Source organism: Gossypium hirsutum, chromosome A03 (assembly GCF_007990345.1).
Source record: "Gossypium hirsutum isolate 1008001.06 chromosome A03, Gossypium_hirsutum_v2.1, whole genome shotgun sequence".
In the NCBI taxonomy this organism is placed as follows: Eukaryota; Viridiplantae; Streptophyta; class Magnoliopsida; order Malvales; family Malvaceae; genus Gossypium; species Gossypium hirsutum.
The window spans coordinates 88,400,030-88,420,461 of record NC_053426.1 but is presented as its reverse complement, the minus strand read 5'-3'; the positions used below and the strand labels follow the sequence as shown (position 1 = coordinate 88,420,461).

Below are 20,432 nucleotides of genomic sequence, written 5' to 3'. Positions count from 1 at the left end.
GGCGGCAACAGGTGGAGCAGGTGGTGGCAAAGTTGGTGGTGACAGAGGGTTAGGGGTTAGGTTTTTTTTTTCTGAAAGTGTTTGGGTTATTGGGCTAGTAGTTGGGCTTTGGGTCTGTTTTGGGTCTTGGGTTTGGGCTGGTTCAAATTGGGCTTGTACAATAGGATTGGAAAATAGCCTAATAGGGTCTACACGGTTGGGTACACGGGCGTGTGCCTAGGCCGTGTGTGACACACGGGCCACACCCGTGGGCATGTGGCATGGCCGTGTGTCCCCTACATCTAAAATGGTAACTCTGTTAAATGAACACGAGCTAGACACACGGGCATGTGTCTTGGCCGTGTGAATTTAACAGAATGCTCAAGTCTTGGACGGGCGTGTCCCAAGTCACACAGGCGTGTGACACTTCAAGTTAAAAGAAAATTTCTAAGGTGCCCAAAGTTTATCAAACGTTCTTTGTTTTGTCCCGCATCGCCTCAAGGTTTGTTTTAGGTCTTGAAGGTCTGTTTAAGGGAAAATATATACATATTTGAAAATTTTTAAATTAGAGCGCAACTTAGTGACTTGATTTAATATGTTTATGAACGTGAAATCCCGGTAACACCTCGAACCCTATCTCTGCGTCGGATACGGGTGAGGGGTGTTACACTGATAGTCACTGTGGAAAACAAATCATTTATATACATAAATTTTAACTTGAATCATTTTCATAAATAATTAATTTCTTTGAATCAATTGCGTTAAAAAACCCGAATTATATACATAAAGAAAATTTAACTTAAAGTGTAGCTTATTAATTAGGTGTTTATTTCTTTCAAGATAATTTGAATTCGATTACTGGAGTAAAAAAATCATTTTATATTGATGATATTCTAACAATGGATTATATTAAAAAAAATTATGATGAACTTCCAATTACATATCACGATATCATGTATATATATACTATAGAAACAAGTTAATAGCAAAAGGATTTTTTTTTTTTGGTGAGAATAGCTAAAGTTTTATTCACCCTATCTTTAACATCTTGCTTAGCTGGTTGGTCTCGTGTCTTAATGTCAGCAAGTGCAAGCCCATCCGCACTCAATTATTTGGTAATTAAGAATAGTGGACAATTAAAATATTCATCTAAAATAGAAACTAATAAATGAATAATTTAATATTAAATATAGTTATTGATAATATGAATAAATTGATTGATTTTACATAGATACAAACTCATCTCGTATAAAATAAAATAATATTCAATAATTCATATATTTATATCTTGTTAGGTTATGATCACAATTTTATATACATTTTGAATTTAACATATTTTGATAATGCAATGTATAATGTTGTGTTTTCTTTAATTTTTTGAATTTTTTCATGTTATCTTTTTTTTAATTATGTTTTTAGTATAATGTTAGTATCATGATCAAACTTATTTATTTACACTCATTAAATTTGTATTTATTTTGTTTTATTTTTTTATTTATTTTATTTTTAATATTTTTCTTTTTCTTTTTCTTTTTCTTTTTCTTTCTTTCTGCTGGAAACGTCCTTCTCTTCTTTTCCCTGTTTCTTTTGCTTTTCTTTTTTTTGAAAACATTAGTATGGGGTTTGCGAGAAGCTATTGATTTCCTGTTCGCCGGATCGAGTTTTGGGCGTCTCTGATCACAAGACAGGTGTGGGACTCGGATCTTATCTACCTTTATTTTTTTTGAATTATTGTTGCGGAAATTCTCGTTTGTGTTTTTAACTGTCGATTTTGGAGCGTTAGTTGCTGAAAAAGATATGGAAATACAACATATCTCGACACCCTTCTGTCATTGCGAAGGTTGGGGCTGTTGCAAAGACTGAAACAATGTTTTCTAGCTTGTTCCAAGATGGTTTCGTGGCCACTGAAATTTCCACACGGGCGCGTGCTAGTTCATACGACTGTGTGCTTTTGGGAATTAAGGTTTTTTGGCCAATTTTGGTGCCACACAGTCGTGTGGCTAACTTGGGGATTTTATCGTTTCTCACACGGTCGTGTCCCTCAGGCATACGGGCTTGTGAGTTTGGGGATTTGGGTTTTGAGTAGTTTGGTACCACACGGCTGTGCGGCTAATTTGGGGATTTAGGGATTCCACATGGGCGTGTCTGATGGCCACATAGTCGTGTGAGACCCTCATACGGCTGTGTCAGCCATGTATTTAAAGTTAGTGTAAATAGACAGAGAGTTACACGGCCTGTCCCTACGGCCATGCCCCAGTCCACATAGGCGTGTGCCTTAGTCACACAGTCATGTGCCCCTTTTTACAAGGTTTTTGACCTACCACACGACCTAGGAAATTCCACACGGCCATAGCACATGGGCGTGTGGTTCTAAGTCACCTATTTTGATTTTGTGTATCTTTGTTGCAAGCATTAGTCTGTGTCTACCTTGACTAATCTTTAGTCAGGGTAGCAAAGAATTATCTGAGCTAGGCCTCGGCCTGAGTGTATTTGTGACTGTCATGTGAGATGTTTGATTCTGAATTTGTTTTGTTAGGTGTGTGTGCATAGCTGTTCTGTCTGATTGTCTGATATAGTGTCCCTAATCTGTGAGATTGTATGCATACATACACCTGCATAAAAAATCTTGGGATAAGTTTTGAAGAGAAGGGAGTTTGATTCTGATCTAATTTGGAAGTTAAACTGCAAATTACCGGTATAGACCGCATTGCACTATACCGCATGTACGTTAGCTATGCTACGTATAAATTATCTAATCTGGCAGTTAAACTGCATTTTGATAAGTCATTGTTGCCGAGCAACCTAGGATGACTTTATATGGTGTGTAGGGCTGGATGGGCCTACTTGGTCCATATGTGGTGTGTTTGGTTGGATAAGCTCGAACAGCTCTTACGAGGTGTGTTCGGGGGATGGAGAGGTGTGTTTGGCTGGATAAGTGGGTTCCTTTAATATCAGATTGCATACATACGCATTTGTTTGAGTGTTCTGTGTGTGAGATTCTCTGACTATTTCTGTTTGACTGATTAGCACATGTGACAATGTGCCTGTGAGTTCTGGCTTTAAGATTAGTATTTGTAATCTGATTGTCTGAATAGCATTTTTTGCTGAGACTTTTGTGTGAACTTGATGTGCTCTAATTGATAAACTCTGTTGGGTCACCAGTCTCAAGTAGGTTTTCTGATTCAGTGAATATTTGAAATGTTGTCTGCTTTTGTTTTGAATTCTGTCTCTTGTCTTGTTTTGAACTCACACTGAGCTCGAGTAGCTTACCCCCTCTTAGTGTTTCCTTTTCAAGAAAATTCCTAAATTTTGACGCTGGACTCGTTGTGCGAATGTCTCGAGCTGTCTCGGTGGAAATAAATAATTATTGGTTTATATTTCCAGTTTATATTTGGTTAAACGATTCTTAAACTATAAAATTTTAAAAAGCCGTGGTACATGTTTCATTTTAAAATTTTATTTGTTTATTAGTTTTGGTTACACGTTTTTCTTAATTGTAATTTTACATACTGGGTTTTAAATGATCAAACATTTGGTGGACTTGAGAACTTGATTTGTAAAATTTAACTACGGTTACTTCGGTGACCAATGTGACATCCGAGAATCGGTCTAAACTTCTAGCGTGGGTTGCGGGTGTTACACATTCTAAAAGTTATATTATGAGAATTTTGTGCTTATATATCTTGTATGATTAATATGGGCAATTTTGAGCATTTGATTATCTTGAAATCTGTGATTGTGAGTTCTAATGCTTAAATAAGTGGTAGCATCAAATATTGTATTTTGAACTGATTTGAAAACCATGTGCGATACTATTTAATTTTTCCTAATAACTGTTTCTGTTGGTTTTATTGTAATCAAACTCACACTGAACGTCATAGCTCACCCACCTTTAAATTCCTTTTTTTAGTTAACCTGCAAGATTAGGACCCAAACTCGATATTCAGAAGGCTTGACTCGGAATATTAATTTCTATATAAAAGTATTTTAGATTGATTGTTTTATAATTCTGGTTATTTGAAACTATATTATTATTGTAGCATGGGATTTTGTTTACAATTTTTACTTAGGCGTGCATGACATTTAAATAATTTAGGCTATTAGAATATAAATTTTTATTTAATTATGCATGAAACATGGTATTTATTAAAATTACGTGAATATCACTTTTCGCTGCTAAATTGTAAATGTGTTTTGTTAAGAAAGTAATTCAAATTTTTAAACTAAGTTTTCAATAGTAAACATGGTTATAATTAAACTGAATCAATTTTGATAACTTCTTAATTTTTCTATAAATTAATCAAGTTTTCTTCTAAGAATAAACTAATATTTTAATTATCTGTTTTAAAATTTCGATAATTCTACGAGGTGATTTCAATAACCAATATGATTTTCCAATTTTTCAAATTCGAATGTAACGTATAGACAGAGGTTACAACTATAAAATGTGTCATACATCCACCAAATCCCTATGACAACATCTATTTATTTTGTATATAGAAAATGTTAGAATTAATTTGCTGAACAACATTGCCCCACTCTTTGTCAGATATTGTAGATCTGCTCTATTATTAGATATCGATATTCTAAATTATGGCTAACGTGATGTGTGATCTATTTTCATATTTCTTCGATGATAATAGTAGTACCTTATGGGAGGGAATTATTTAATAAAATAATATCTCTATCATAATAATTTATAATGTTATTTATATTAATAAATATTGAATGATTAATTTTTTTAATAAAATAAATAATTAAAAATTTTAATTTATATTAATAAAAATAATTAAGTTATTAATTATACATAAAATGTACCATATTCGCTATCTTGCGAATACACATGTGAATCATGTGATTGACCAGCAAAATTTTGGAAAAAAATAAATTGCCTTTCAAAGCCATTTAATTGGATGATGCGTCCAAATATAGCTAAACAATTAGAGTTTTTGTTTTTGGCTGTTGTCACAACTAGCGTTCAAATATATATATATATAAAAAATTCAAATTCGATAAAAATTTTATATGTATGAAAAAAAGGAAAATTTTCATTTTATAGTGATGATATTCTAATAAAAGATTATATTAAAAAAATTATGATGAACTACCCATTACATGGCACGATATCATGTGTATAAAAACAAGTGAAAACAAAACAATTAATATTAATCTTATTAGCGAAATTCAATAAGGCGACAATTATTTTTATTCAGTAATGGATTTTGGAAATTGCAATTAATTAGAAGTAAGTTGGATTATATATTAATCTCAACCAAAAATTAAGTTTTATAAGTTGGATATTGTTAATAGCAAAAGGATTATTTTTTTTTTTTGGTGAGAATAGCAAAAGTTTTATTCACCCTATCTTTAACATCTTGCTTAGCTGGTTGGTCTCGTGTCTTAATGTCAGCAAGTGCAAGCCCATCCGCACTCAATTATTTGGTAATTAAGAATAGTGGACAATTAAAATATTCATCTAAAATAGAAACTAATAAATGAATAATTTAATATTAAATATAGTTATTGATAATATGAATAAATTGATTGATTTTACATAGATACAAACTCATCTCGTATAAAATAAAATAATATTCAATAATTCATATATTTATATCTTGTTAGGTTATGATCACAATTTTATATACATTTTGAATTTAACATATTTTGATAATGCAATGTATAATGTTGTGTTTTCTTTAATTTTTTGAATTTTTCATGTTATCTTTTTTTTAATTATGTTTTTAGTATAATGTTAGTATCATGATCAAACTTATTTATTTACATAAAATATTTTTATCCATTTATTAAAATATTAATTTTTTATGCTCATTAAATTAAGTATTGGGTATAATGGTAAAACATATTGTACCCTCAAGAGAATATAGATTTAAATATCGAAGATGATATTATTGAAAAGAGTAGCTATGAGCTCTTAACATAAATTATAAAATGGATGTGAAAAGTATAAAAAAAATAAATAAGTGAATCTAACATTTATTATTTTAAATATTCATGAATGAATTTTTGAGTAAAATTAAACTTTTATATTTTTGGTTCAAAGAAAATTCAGTAAGGCAACCAAGTGTGCGAAATTAAATATGTGATGAATCACAATTGATTAAGGAATAGGAAATTGAGTAGTATCATTTGGAGAGGAGTATTGCCTTAGACATTGACACTAGTCTATAAATAATGTCTAGCCTAAACATCAACCAAACCACTCCCACATTAAACAAACCACTCCCACATTAAATATTGTTGCTGAAACAATGGCGTTTTCAGCTCTGACAGGTAAGCTTGAGGCAGATGTAGAGATTAAGGCTTCTCCTGAGCAGTTCCATGAAATGTTTGCCCACAAACCGCACCACGTGCACCATACTTGCTATGACAAGATTCAAGGATGCGATTTACATGAAGGTGAATGGGGGAAAGTCGGTACCATTGTCCATTGGAGTTATGTGCATGGTATGATATAACATAACAAACTCAGTTTCTTTCCATGCTTATCGCTTGATTTGTTTCTCTTTTTGTTTTGCTAAAGAAAAAAAGTTGTTTGTTTAGATGGAAAAGCTAAAAAGGCAAAGGAAGTAGTGGAAGCAGTAGACCCTGATAAGAATTTGGTCACTTTCAGAGTGATCGAAGGAGATCTAATGGAAGAGTATAAGAGCTTTGTAATCACGATTCAAGTTTCGCCCAAGAGCGAGGGTAGTGGCAGCTTAGTGCACTGGACTTTGGAATACGAGAAGCTGCACGATGGGATTGCGCATCCCGAGACTCTGCTGCAATTCGTTCAAGATGTCTCTAAAGACATTGACGCCCACCTCACCCAAGCAAGCTAAACAGTATCACATGTTGCTATTGTTACCGCTACTTCAAGCACTATTCATCTATTTAATGAATAAAGTGACAACTTCCTTTCTCATGTATTTTGATCTGAATATGTATGTTTAGATCAATATGCAGTCAAGGGGAGGGAGCTTTGTATTTTCTTGCATGTTTGTCTTTTTAGTTCTGTATGAATTCAATGTATCCTATGCTTTTATTTGTGTTCAAATGAATATATGTAAGTAAAATTTCGTAATCTATTTCCACTCTCTCTTTTCATTTTTGAGCTATTTTTTTCCTTTTCCTTTAAGGGAGATATTTGAGTTTCAAGATGAATCAATCAATTTCCGAACCAGAAACCAAGCATTTTGAAAACCCAATTGGTCTCAACGTGTTTGCAAAGGAAGATCTTGAAGGTCTTGGCTTTAGCTTTTCAAAATCATTCAATCTCTCGATAGAATTTCTTGTGGTGGTCGTATGCTTGCGCTCCTAGTCGTGAGTCCTCCTTTGAATTTCCTCAAATAGAAACCTAAGGAGGGACAAAATCCCATCAATTTGCGATGGTTTGTCATAGTTGCCTTGCTTACAAGATTATCATGATCTGAATGAAGGTACATTCCTGGATTCTAGCTAATGTTTCTATTCCTACAAATCTTAACAATCTCAAATAAATCAAATCCCATACTCTTGCCCTTCTTACAGGTCAAATAAATCTTTATTAATCCATCATAATCTGAATCAATTCAATTCCACGATTTTGCAAATATATATTTATTATTAAAAAAAGGGTAAACTACAAAAATAGTTACTTTTGTTTGCCTCGGATTACATTTTAGTCACTTATGTTTGAAACGTTACGTTTTAGTCACTAACGTTATCGTTTTGTTACGAAGTAGTCACTCTACCGTTAAACTCTATTACCTCCCTAACGACAATCTTACGTGGCAGTCCAAATGGGATTTAAATGCCAACTTAGATATCCAGTTGCTAGGATGAAAATAGGATTTTAATTAAATAAATTTTATTTGAACTGTCACATAAAATATCTAAGTTGGCATTTAAAACCTATTTGAACTGTCATGTGGGACCGCTGTTAGGGAGATAACGATAGAGTGACCACTTCGTAACAAAACTATAACGTAAGTGACTAAAATGTTACATTTCAAATATAAATGACTAAAATATAATTTAAAACAAATAAAAGTGAATATTTTTATAGTTTACCCTAAAAAGGTCATCCTATTAAATTGTAATAAAATCAACTAGTGAAAATATTGGGGCCAAAATTCCAAGGCATGAGCTCAAAATTTCAATTTAAAACCTAATTTAAAAAAAATCAAAATTAAAATCTCAACTTTTGAAGCTCAAATTTCACGATTTTCATTTTAGAACCTCATATTTGAAAAGAAAAATAGATTTATTCAAAACCGATTAGAAATAAATTATTCTATTAAATCCTCAAAAATCTTGTAATTTAGGAATCAACTTTAAAACCACTCAGACAAAATTAATTATCTAGAACAGCTCAAAAACCATCGCTAAAATTTAAAAACTGTCATTGTAGCGACGTAAAAATTTTAGCTTAGCTTGGTCGCTAATTGTGGCGATTTATTGAAAATTTTTTGAAATTTGACGTTTGATTTTTGAAATAAATAGGGAGTCGCCACCGATCCTTTTTCCTAGGTGTGATCGGACACCTATTAGATCTTTTATTAAAACAAATAAAAGGCTGAGTTTAGGTCTACGTTAAAATCCAGAGAAAATTTAGGGTTCGGGAGTCGGTTACGCACGAGGAAGGTATTGGCACCCTCGCGACGCCCAAAATTGGTATCTTATTAAACACATGTTGTCTTGATTTTCAAAAATACGAATTCAATTTGACATTTAAGTGTGATCCGATTGAAGGAAATGAGAAGTTGCAAGTTTTTTTGTTTTTTAGAAGGACGTCCCGTTTTTAACACGAGCCGATTAATTTCACCCAACATAGCGATGAAATCGATGACTTAATGTTAAAATTGGTACATTGCCTTATTCTTAAAATTAAAATGTAAAAAGTTTTTAGAATGATAGTAAAAAAAATCCAAGAATATTATTGTCAAAAAATGCGAACAATGATGGGAATAATAAAATATATAAAATATAAAATATTAAAATATCAAAATATTAGAATAATAATAATTAATATTGACAAATAAAAAATAAAATAGAAATAAAAAAGATGTACATAATATATATATTAGAAATAATAATGATGTTAAAAAAAATACTATTAATAATACTACATCAATATGTACATATATAAAAAATAAATACATGATAATATTAAAAATATGTACATAATATAGTGTTAAAAATACATACATAATATAGTTAAGATATATACATAAGATAACATGTAGAAAAATATATATATATATATAAATAATATAATATTAAAGATATATAAATAAAATAGTATAAAAAATATATATATACGTAATATAAAATTTAAAATATACCTAATATATTAAAAGAATATATATAATATAATATTAAGAAATATAATAATAACAAAAAAAAGAGAGGGAGAGGGTGGGTGATTTTCGGCCACAAGGCCGGCCATCGTCCGGTCGCCGGACCGCCGCCGGCGCCACCGTACACGGCAGCCGGACCTCAAAAAAACTTTTTCGGTAAAAATGGGTAAGCTTCCTCCTTTTATTTTTTACTTTCGTATAAAAGAAACAAAATAAGATTGAAAGGAAAACAATAAGTAAACAAAGAACTTAAAATGAGAATAGACAAAGAAACCTCTTTTGCTTTGATTTTTGATTAATCTCCAAAAAAACTAGCTTCTCCAAAAACTAGCCTTCACAATAACTCTTCTCCTTGATTACTTTAAAAAGAAACCTCTCCAAAAATCCTTTACAATAACTTTCTCTCCCAAAAACTCTCCAAAAAAATCTTCCCCCCCCCTAAAACTCTCCAAAAAAATCCCCTCTATATACAAAATATGAGAAGGCTTATATAGCCATTTACAAAATATTTTTTTATTGTTTATGTCTTCATTTGTAGGTACAAGTGGTGGTGGAGAAGGTGTGGCTAGTGGAGTTAGTGGTGGAAAAAGAGTGGCTAGTGGAGTTGGTGGTGGACAAGGTGTGACTAGTGGAGTTGGTGGTGGAAAAAAGAGTGGCTAGTGGAGTTGGTGGTGGAAAAGGTGTGGCTAGTGGAGTTGGTGGTGGAAAAGGAGTGGCTAGTTGAGAAAAGTTTAAGTTGTGGGCTAGGTTTTTTATTTTGATTTGGGCTTAGAATTTGGGCCATTGGGGTTTTGATGTAAATTGGGCTTTGGGTAGTTAAGATTTTGGGTTTTGGGTTTAATTTTGGTGGTTTAGGTAAGGCTAAATTGGGTTTTGATGTAAATGGGCTAAAATTGGCCTACAACAGCTGCCCCTCTTTGCTTATTATCGTGTAACGAGAATAGAGCAAAGATATAAAGAAAGGCCAATTTTGCCCGGTCTTGCTAAGTATGGACTTCTTTGGTGCTCTTCTCATCTAGGTAGTCTCTTTCCAGTCCATCGCATCTTGTAGCTTTGGTTCAATCCACTGCAAATTCGGAGATATGCCTTGTAGCTTCAATTTGTTCCAATGTAATTCAGTATGCTCTTCTATTGCTTCAGTGAGATAAGGTTTTGGGTCTTCTCTTCTGCCACTTTAGAAAGGCAAGATCTGATATCCTCGATTAACTCCACTGCAACTTCAGGGAGACAAAATATGGTGTCTTCAATCAGCTCTAATATTGATTCTTTACTCGGCATGTAATCCTGAGCTCAACTCATTTCTCGCAATATGAATTGACTCTGTAAAACTAGACATTAAAAACAGAAATTGAAAATAGCTCAGCACGTGAGCCAAGGCTCAACTCACCTCTCGCAAAAGTAGATTTTGAAAATACCTCGACATGTGAACCCAAGGCTCAATTCACATCTCTCAATATGAGTTGATTTTTGAAAAACAGAAATTTAAAAATACCTCAGCGTGTCCTGAGGCTCAACTCACCTCTCGCAATATGAGTTGATTTTTTTTTAACAACAGAAATTGATATTACCTCAGCGTGTCCTGAGGCTCAACTCACCTCTAGCAATATGAGTTGATTTTTTTTTTACGAACAGAAATTGAAGAACAGAAATTGAAAAGACCTCAGCATGTGAGCCGAGGCTCAACTCACCTCTCGCAATATGAGTTAATTTTTGACAAACAGAAATTGAAATTACCTCAGCGTGTCCCGAGGCTCAACTCACCTCTCGCAATATGAGTCGATTTTTGAAAAACAGAAATTGAAAACCAGAAATTGAAAATACCTCAGCGTGTGAGCCAAGGCTCAACTCACCTCTTGCAATATGAGCTAATTTTTGATGAACATAAATTAAAACCACCTCAGTGTGTCCTGAGGCTCAACTCACCTCTCGCAATATGAGTTGATTTTTGACAAACAAAAATTGAAATTACCTCAGCGTCTTGAGGCTCAACTCACTTCTCGCAATATGAGTTGATTTTTTTTGAAACATAAATTAAAAAAACGAAAATTGAAAATACCTCAGCGTGTCCTGAGGCTCAACTCACCTCTCGCAATATGAGTTGAAATTAAAACACAAAAATTGAAAATACCTCAGCGTGCCCCGAGGCTCAACTCACCTCTTGCAATATGAGCTAATTTTGAAAAAGTAGAAATTAAAAGGTTCAACCCACCTCTCGCAATATGAGTTGATTCTTGACAAAGAGAAATTGAAATTACCTCATCGTGTCCTAAGGCTCAACTCACCTCTCGCAATATGAATTGAAAAAAATACCACAGTGTGTAATCTGAAGCTCAACTCACCTCTCGCAATATGAGTTGATTTTTTTTTAAAAACAGAAATTGAAAATACCTCAGCATGTGAACCGAGGCTCAACTCACCTCTCGCAATATAAGTTGATTTTTTTTTTTTGAAAACAGAAATTGAAAATACCTCAACGTGTCTTGAGGCTCAACTCATTTCTCGCAATATAAGTTAAATTTTGAAAACAGAAATTGAAATTACCTCAGCGTGTCCTGAGGCTCAACTCATTTCTCGCAATATGAGTTGATTTTTTTTAACAATAGAAATTGAAATTACCTCAGCGTGTCCTGAGGCTCAACTCACCTCTAGCAATATGAGTTGATTTTGAAAACAAAAATTAAAAGGCTTAACTCACCTATCGCAATATGAGTCAATTTAAAACATAAACTAAAAATACCTCGGCGTGCCCCGAGGCTCAACTCACTTCTCGCAATATGAGTTGATTTTGAAAAAAAAAAAATTAAAAATACCTCAACGTGTCTTGAGGCTCAACTCATCTCTCGCAATATGAGTTGATTTTCCTTGGAAAGCATGAATATTAAACATCAAAATACCAAAACCAGCCCTTTGGTAGAACTCGGGTATCTTTTCCTTTGATTCAGTGCGACTCTCATTCAAGATTTCTTGCTTTACTGGATTACCTGTATATGCCATGCATGATGTCATCATGATATGCACATGTTTGTCTTAAATGCCTTTATGCCTACATGATTATGCAGTGCTCCTTAAGCATATTGGTCGTATGTCATTTTCGCCATGATTGTTGAGGATCTGCGTTCATTGCTTTGATTCTCGACCTTCTCTTCAGGCCTCATACCTGTCTTCGAGCTTTACGAGTAATCGACGTTTCTCAGATATCACCCTTTTGCCCTTGGTTAAACTTTGTTCTTGCTTTGAAGATCTTGCACTTATCGAATTCTTATCCGGGTAATGCTTGACATTTCTTTTATTTAGAGTATGTCATTTCACTATTTATCATTAAATAAACACATAATGAGATGCATGAAAATGGTCAGGTAGGGATAAAAAGGATATCTCATATTCCTTTATTTCAAATGTGGCAAACAAAGAAAGTTAACCAATGAGAGTAAAAATGTCAAAAAGAAAGAAAAGGTCGTATTCAATGGATACAAATGCTCTAGATATTCAACACATGAACTCTTCCACGTTCCTCAATCAATAATCTTTTCGGGCATGGCTTCTTGCGTAGAAAATTTCGAGCTTTCAGAAGTGCTTCAAATACTGTAGTCTCACTACTTGACCTATCGTTCGACCGCCAGGTTTGTTTCATTAGGACGCCCTCTCGGGTTTTCATCCTAATCTTTTTGTACTAATCAAGACGCCCTTTTCGGGTTTTCGCCCTGATCCATTTTTTTTAAGATGCCCTTTTCGGGTTTTCATCTTAAGCATAATATTTCTTCACCGCATCTGAATTCACCGGATTCGGTAACTCCTTCCCATCCATCTCGGTAAGGATTAAAGCTCCTCCTGAGAATGCCTTTTTTACAACGTATGGTCCTTCCCAATTTGGTGCCCATTTTCCTCGCAGATCTTTTGTATTGGGAGAATCTTTCTCAGAACGAGTTCTCCTTCATGGAACTCTCTTAGTCGTACCTTCTTGTCATGGGCTGCGATCATTCTCTTTTGGTACATTTGCCCATGACAAATTGCCCTTAGACGTTTTTCTTCAATGAGGTTCAACTGATCATATCGAGCTCGAACCCATTCTGCTTCTTCTAACTTTGATTCCATCAATACTAGCAGAGAGGGGATCTCAACCTCGATAGGTAGCACAGCTTCCATTCCATAGACTAGAGAGAAAGGAGTTGCTCCCGTAGATGTTCGCACAGATGTGCGATATGCAAACAAAGCAAATGGAAGTTTCTCGTGCCAATCTTTATATGTCTCAGTCATTTTCCCAATGATCCTCTTAATGTTCTTGTTAGCTGCTTCAACAGCCCCGTTCATCTTTGGGCGATAGGGCGAGGAATTATGATGCTTTATTTGGAACTGCTCGCACACTTCTTTCATCATCTTATTGTTCAGATTCGTGGCATTATCTGAGATGATTATTTCAGGCAAACCATATCGGCAAATGATTTCCTTTTTCAAAAACTTGCACACTGCAGTCTTCGTCACATTGGCAAACGAAGCGGCTTCAATCCATTTTGTAAAGTAATCGATAACCACAAAAATGAATCGATGTCCATTTTAAGCTTTTGGAGAAATTGGCCCTATGACATCCATGCCCCACATAGAAAAAGGCCACGGAGAAGTCATGACATGAAGGGGTGAAGGGGCTACATGAATTTTATCGCCGTAGATTTGACATTTGTGGCATTTTCTGGCAAAATTGATGCAGTCACTTTCCATTGTCAGCCAATAATAACCGAGTCTCATGATCTTTCTGGCCATATTGAAACCATTGGCATGCGTTCCGCAAATTCCCTCATGGACCTCTTCAAGTATTTTTCTGGCTTCAACATCATCCACACATCTCAAAAGCATCTGATCCTTTCCTCTTTTATACAGGATATCCCCATCAAGAACAAATCCCGCTGCCATTCTTCTAATTGTTCTTTTATCGTTCTCATTCGCTTGTTCGGGATACCTTTGATTCTTGGTATATTCTAAGATATCATGGAACCAAGGCCGTCCGTCTACTTCTTTCTCAATGCTACAACAGTGTGCAGGGACCTCGTATATGCTCATTTTGAGGGGCATTATTTCTGCTTCTCTACTTGCTTTGAACATTGAAGCCAAAGTGGCTAGGGCATCAGCTAGTTGGTTCTCTTCTCGTGGGAAGTAATGAAAAGTTATTTCTTTGAATTCCTTGATCAATCCAGCCACTAAATCGCTGTACTTAATCAATTTTGAGTCCCTCACTTCCCATTCTCCACGGATTTGGTAAATCACTAGGGCTGAGTCCCCGTACACCTCCAAGATCTCGATGTTTTGTTCGATAGCTGCACGAAGCCCCATGATACAGGCCTCATATTCTGTGATATTATTGGTACAGAAGAAGTTCAGTCTTGCAGTGAACGGATAATGATTCCCGTCTGGTGATACCAGGATTGCTCCAATTACATGCCCTAAAGCATTTGACGCACCATCAAAGCACATCTTCCATGACTTCTCTTTTGATGACTCGGATTCTATTTCTGTGATGCACATTAAGTCTTCGTCTAGGAAATTGAATCTTAAAGGCTCATATTCCTCTATCGTTCGAGTTGCTAAGAAGTCAGCTATTGCGCTCCCTTTTATCGACTTCTGACTTACATAGGCAATGTCATATTTCGAAAAGAGGATCTGCCATCGTGCCATTCTTCCTGATAGTGCCGGCGATTCCATCATGTATTTTATTGGGTCCAGCTTTGAAATTAGCCATGTCGTGTGATACAACATATATTGTCTGAGTCTCCGAGCTACCCAAACCAGAGCGCAACAATATTTCTCAATGGACGAATATTTTGCCTCATATTCAATGAACTTTTTGCTGAGGTAGTAGATCGCCTTTTCTTTCTTTCCTGACTCGTCATGTTGTCCCAGTACGCCACCCATTGAACTTTCGAACACTGTCAGATACAAAATTAATGGTCTTCCCGGAGTTGGCAGTACTAGCACTGGAGGACTGGACAAATATTGTTTTATCTTATCAAAGGTCACTTGGCATTCCTCATTCCATTCTCCCGGGTTATGTTTTCGAAGAAGCCAAAAGATTGGGTCGCATTGGTTGGTAAGTTGAGCGATAAATCGGGCGATGTAATTTAATCTCCCTAAAAATCCTCTAACTTCCTTTTGCGTGCGCGGAGGTGGTAATTCTTGGATGGCTTTTATTTTATCTGGATCAACTTCGATACCTCTTTCACTGACAATGAAGCCTAGCAACTTTCCCGAGGTAGCCCCGAATGTACATTTGGCTGGATTAAGCTTTAGCTGAAACTTTCTCAGCCTTTCGAACAACTTCTTGAGGTTCATTACATACTCTTCTTCTCCTCGAGATTTAGCAATCATATCATCGACGTAGACCTCTAGTTCTTTATAAATCATGTCATAGAATAACGTCACCATAGCCCTCTGATATGTTGCCCCAGCATTCTTTAACCCGAATGGCATCACCTTGTAGCAGAACGTTCCCCACATTATTATGAAGGTAGTTTTCTCCATATCCTCAGGGGCCATCTTGATCTGATTATACCCCGAGAATCCATCCATGAAAGAAAACAATGAATGTTTTGCTGTGTTGTCCACCAACGTGCCAATATGTGGCAAGGGAAAATTATCTTTTGGGCTTGCTCGATTCAGGTCACGGTAATCCACGTACATTCGTACTTTTCCATCTTTCTTTGGTACCGGGACTATGTTAGCCACCCATTCTGGATATTTGGAGGCTTGTAGGAAGCCAGCGTCAAATTGCTTCTTGACTTCCTCTTTTATTTTCAACAGCATTTCGGGCCTCATCCGTCTTAATTTTTGCTGGATAGGCTTGCATTCTGGCTTTAATGGGAGCTTATGGACCACTAAATCTTCATCTAGCCCTGGCATGTCCTGGTATGACCACGCGAAAACATCTTTGTATTCGTGGAGTAAAGTGATCAAACTATGCCTGGTACTTTCTGAAATAGAAGTCCCAATCTCACTTCTTGTTTCCTCTCTTCAGTGCCCAAATTTATTGTTTCCACAGATTCTTCATGAGGCAGAACCTGTTTATCCTCTTGTTCCACCATTCTTAACAATTCAGGAGACGAGACATAATCTTCAGCATTTTTTTCGGCTTCAAATTCTCCTAAGCAAACAGCCTTCTCAAAATCAATTTCAAGATTCGTAACGGGCTTATTCATGTCGTCAATATCTGAGCACCTGAAAGTTGAATGGAAAAGGAAGCTATCGGGGGACATCCAAGTATTGGAAACAACAAACAAAATGTTATGTCATGGCAATGAGGCAAATGTAAGGATAGGCTATGAAATGAGAAAATGATTATGAAATTAGTGATAATGCGAAAAATCGTGACAAAATGCATCTTCATTGATATTCACTTAAATGATAAAGAGCGAATGCAAGCTCCTACAAAAGAATTCTATTATATCTAAGGACAAATAGAATGTTAATGTTTGAGCATTACTCTGAAGACTTATAAACTACAAGAAGGTCCTCGGCAGTCCAATTGTTCAACATGAAACCAGGGGGACAAAAGCGTATCCTTGAGACATCTTTACTTGTGTCAGCTCCTTTGTCAATGACATTTATACTGATGTTCTGAAAACCCTTTTCGATCATTAACATTGTGCCTTGTGCATTGTCCTGCCTCAGGTATATCATTCTCGCAGACGTAAATGTTCTTGACAAAGGAGGGAATTCCATAGGCTCCCATTCTGGTTCTCGGCCTAAGGTTCTCGCGATCCTTCTTTCTTGATCTTTCTTCCACTGTCTTCTTCTTTGACGCATGTCCGGCTGGAACCCCAAACCGTATCGGGCCTTATGATGCACTGGTTTTAGAGCCCTGACTATTCCTTGCAGATATCTCCCTAAACCTCTTCTCACTCGAGCTCCACTTCCTACAGTCAACTTGACACCCATTCTAGTATTTCTCGACAATTTAGGCACGGGAATTTTGTTTCCCTCAGTGAAGAATGTGGCATTGACGAATTCAAGGGATCGGAAGGAGCATTCCACTACGTCCTTGCTCACTTCAAGGTATGGCGCATCAGCAGAGATAGATGCGACAATGTCTTCTTCTCCCTCGACAGTGACCAAACAGCCATCCATGATAAATTTCACCTTTTGATGGAGGGATGATGGGACCGCTCCAGCAGAATGGATCCAGGGTCTTCCCAAAAGGCAGTTATATGAGGATGTAATGTCCATTACTTGGAACTCGACATCATATATGTAGGGACCCACTTCCAGAGGGATCTCAATTTTTTCCATGACTTCACGCCTTGTCCTGTCGAATGCCCCTACCGTAGAATGACAGGGCCTTAAATGGGACAGATCCATCGAAATTCTGGAAAGCGTGGCCAAAGGCATAACGTTGAGTGCCGAACCATTATCGATGAGCACGTTCGGTATTATGTAGCCCTTGCAACGGGTTGTGATATGCAATGCTTTCATTGAGCCTCTACCATTGGGCGGTATTTCATCATCACTAAAAGAAATGAAATTATCCGCATTCAATTTGTTCATCCACCTATCCAGTTTTTCAACGGATACATTGTTTGCCACATAAGCTTGATTTAACACTTTCAGTAGAGCGTTTCGGTGTGGTTCTAAATTCAACAGCAGAGATAATACCGAGATTCGCGCTGGCTGCTTACTCAAATTTTCTACCACGTTGTATCACTGTGCTTGATAAATTTTAAGAATTCATGTGCTTCCTCCTCGTCCACAGGATTTTTAGCTTCTTGTTCAGGCGCAGTTTCATGCTCATCATCGGTCATATGCATCGGTGCTTTTCCTTTCTGTTTCAAGTCACTGTTCTTCTTTATCTCCTTCGAATAACATCTTCCACTACGAGTGAAATGACCTAATTCCCCGACGCTTCCAGTCATGGCTTTGGGTTTTCATCTTCAGGTGTGACGATATTAACGTCATATTTCCATGGTACTGCTTTATTGTCCTTGTAAGGGAAAGAAGATGGTACTTCGATTATCATTTTTGGTTTCACCGGCTCTTTCGTCGCATCGTAATAGATTACTAACGGTTGATCAGCGCTATAAGGGGGACCTGATGACTGGCTATCAGAGGCGCATACTTCTCTTTCATTGGTCTCTTCCCTTTTGTTAAGGATCTTAATCTCCTTATTATCCATCCGGTCTTGAAGCAACCTTTTAAATTCCTCACACGACTGAATGTCGTGTCCCACAATTCCATGGAAATTGCAAAAACTTTGACCTTATTCTCCGAGAATTCTATCGGGGTGACAAAGCAATCCTTTCTTAACCAGTACCTCCCAGATTTTCTGCAGAGGCGTCCTTATTTCCGAAACACATCTTCTGACTTTCCATTCGTCCACTTTCCCCACTATGCTCACATCCCTTTCGATATGGTTAGGGAATGGGTTCCCAGTTGCATTACTGGCACTATCGAATCGTAGGATACCTGCATCAATGAGTCCTTGAACTCTTCTCTTAAAGGCTAGGCAGTTTTTCGTGGAATGTCCCTGGTTTCCCGTATGGTATACACAACTAGCGAATTGTATGTTTTAACCTCAGCGAACGAGTATGGAATATGCAATGAATGAATGAATGCATGAATGTCAAATGACTGTTAGTCATGAAAGAAATGCAAGAAATTGGTGTTAATTTCAAGATAGCCCCTATTTAGGCATTTCCTTAATCAAAAGAGTCTATTACACAACGTTTCGGTCACTCGTGTAATTGACTCCTCTATCAGAAACCCCTTTTTGGCAACCAATCTCTAATCAACCCTTTCCTAACAAGATGTATATGATGCATGATGAAAAATAGAAATACAGACAAACAACATTGGTTAGCAAAACACATATGATCAGAGAAAAATTGTGGAAAATCTAACAAATTAAGCTACTTGGTCCAATGGACTCGATTCCCTTGCATAGAAAGCGAAAGTGCAAAAGGTAAGAGGCATTCCTCCCGTGCACTTATTTTGGTGACTACTAAACGGACGGAGGTTCAGCATGGCTCTAGTTGGTGGCTCGTATGGTTCATTATATGCGGTTTTGGTTCTAGATAGGTACTCGAATTGCCCGTACTATCATCTACTAAGATTAGCATGGAGCCTCGGTCATAGCCTATCACAGGCTCACGAGTTCAATTCGAGGGGTTACATTTACTTATGCCTATGCGGAGGGACAAGTTAACTCACGAAAGCATAAATCATATGTAACCCGAAAGTATTCACTAGCCTGTGCGGAGGGACGAGTTAACTCACGAAGGCGTAGCATTTACTTTCACTTAAACGGACGGAGCCCGGGTAGAGAGCTCATGTTATGTGAAAATGCAAGTGCACGGTGTGTGGGGAACAACTCATAAACCTTTACGTTTCACTTAAAGAAACTAAACCAAAATTAAAACCATAAAAATTAAAAACTGAAAAACAACCAAATAAGCAAGTTAGAAGAAATATTTACAGCACGATACAAATGCATGAATTTTGAAAACGAGATTTTCGGATCACGACCAAATATTTACTTTGAACAAGGAAATTTGAAAATTTTGACAAAACGTGTTTAATTCCAGACACGACTCTCAAAAGGCTTTCCCCAGTGGAGTCGCCAGCTGTAGCGACGTAAAAATTTTAGCTTAGCTTGGTCGCTAATTGTGGCGATTTATTGAAATTTTTTTGAAATTTGACGTTTGATTTTTGAAATAAATAGGGAGTCGCTACCGATCCTTTTTCCTAGGTGTGATCGGACACCTATTAGATCTTTTATTAAAACAAATAAAAGGCTGAGTTTAGGTCTACGTTAAAATCCAGAGAAAATTTAGGGTTCGGGAGTCGGTTACGCACGAGGAAGGTATTGGCACCCTCGCGACGCCCAAAATTGGTATCTTATTAAACACATGTTGTCTTGATTTTCAAAAATACGAATTCAATTTGACATTTAAGTGTGATCCGATTGAAGGAAATTAGAAGTTGCAAGTTTTTTTGTTTTTTAGAAGAACGTCCCGTTTTTAACACGAGCCGATTAATTTCACCCAACATAGCGATGAAATCGATGACTTAATGTTAAAATTGGTACATTGCCTTATTCTTAAAATTAAAATGTAAAAAGTTTTTAAAATGATAGTAAAA

The 20,432-nt window shown here is 36.1% G+C and overlaps 1 protein-coding gene across 1 annotated transcript; it reads left to right on the top strand.

Annotated features, from left to right (window-relative positions):
• The first annotated feature begins 5,382 nt into the window (after positions 1-5,382).
• LOC107886287 (MLP-like protein 43) lies at positions 5,383-7,064 on the top strand. Its single transcript, XM_016810189.2, has 3 exons — positions 5,383-5,421; positions 6,180-6,444; positions 6,541-7,064. Exons 1-3 carry the CDS (start codon positions 5,383-5,385, stop codon positions 6,816-6,818), a joined length of 582 nt encoding a protein of 193 aa, XP_016665678.2. The 3' UTR covers positions 6,819-7,064.
• Positions 7,065-20,432: the final 13,368 nt, after the last annotated feature.

Coding starts and splice junctions, on each gene's coding strand:
- LOC107886287 (XM_016810189.2), top strand. CDS start 5,383: ATGTCAGCAAGTGCAAGCCCATCCGCACTCAATTATTTG. Junction 5,422..6,179: donor CATCCGCACTCAATTATTTG/GTAATTAAGAAT, acceptor AATAATGTCTAG/CCTAAACATCAACCAAACCA. Junction 6,445..6,540: donor CCATTGGAGTTATGTGCATG/GTATGATATAAC, acceptor TTGTTTGTTTAG/ATGGAAAAGCTAAAAAGGCA.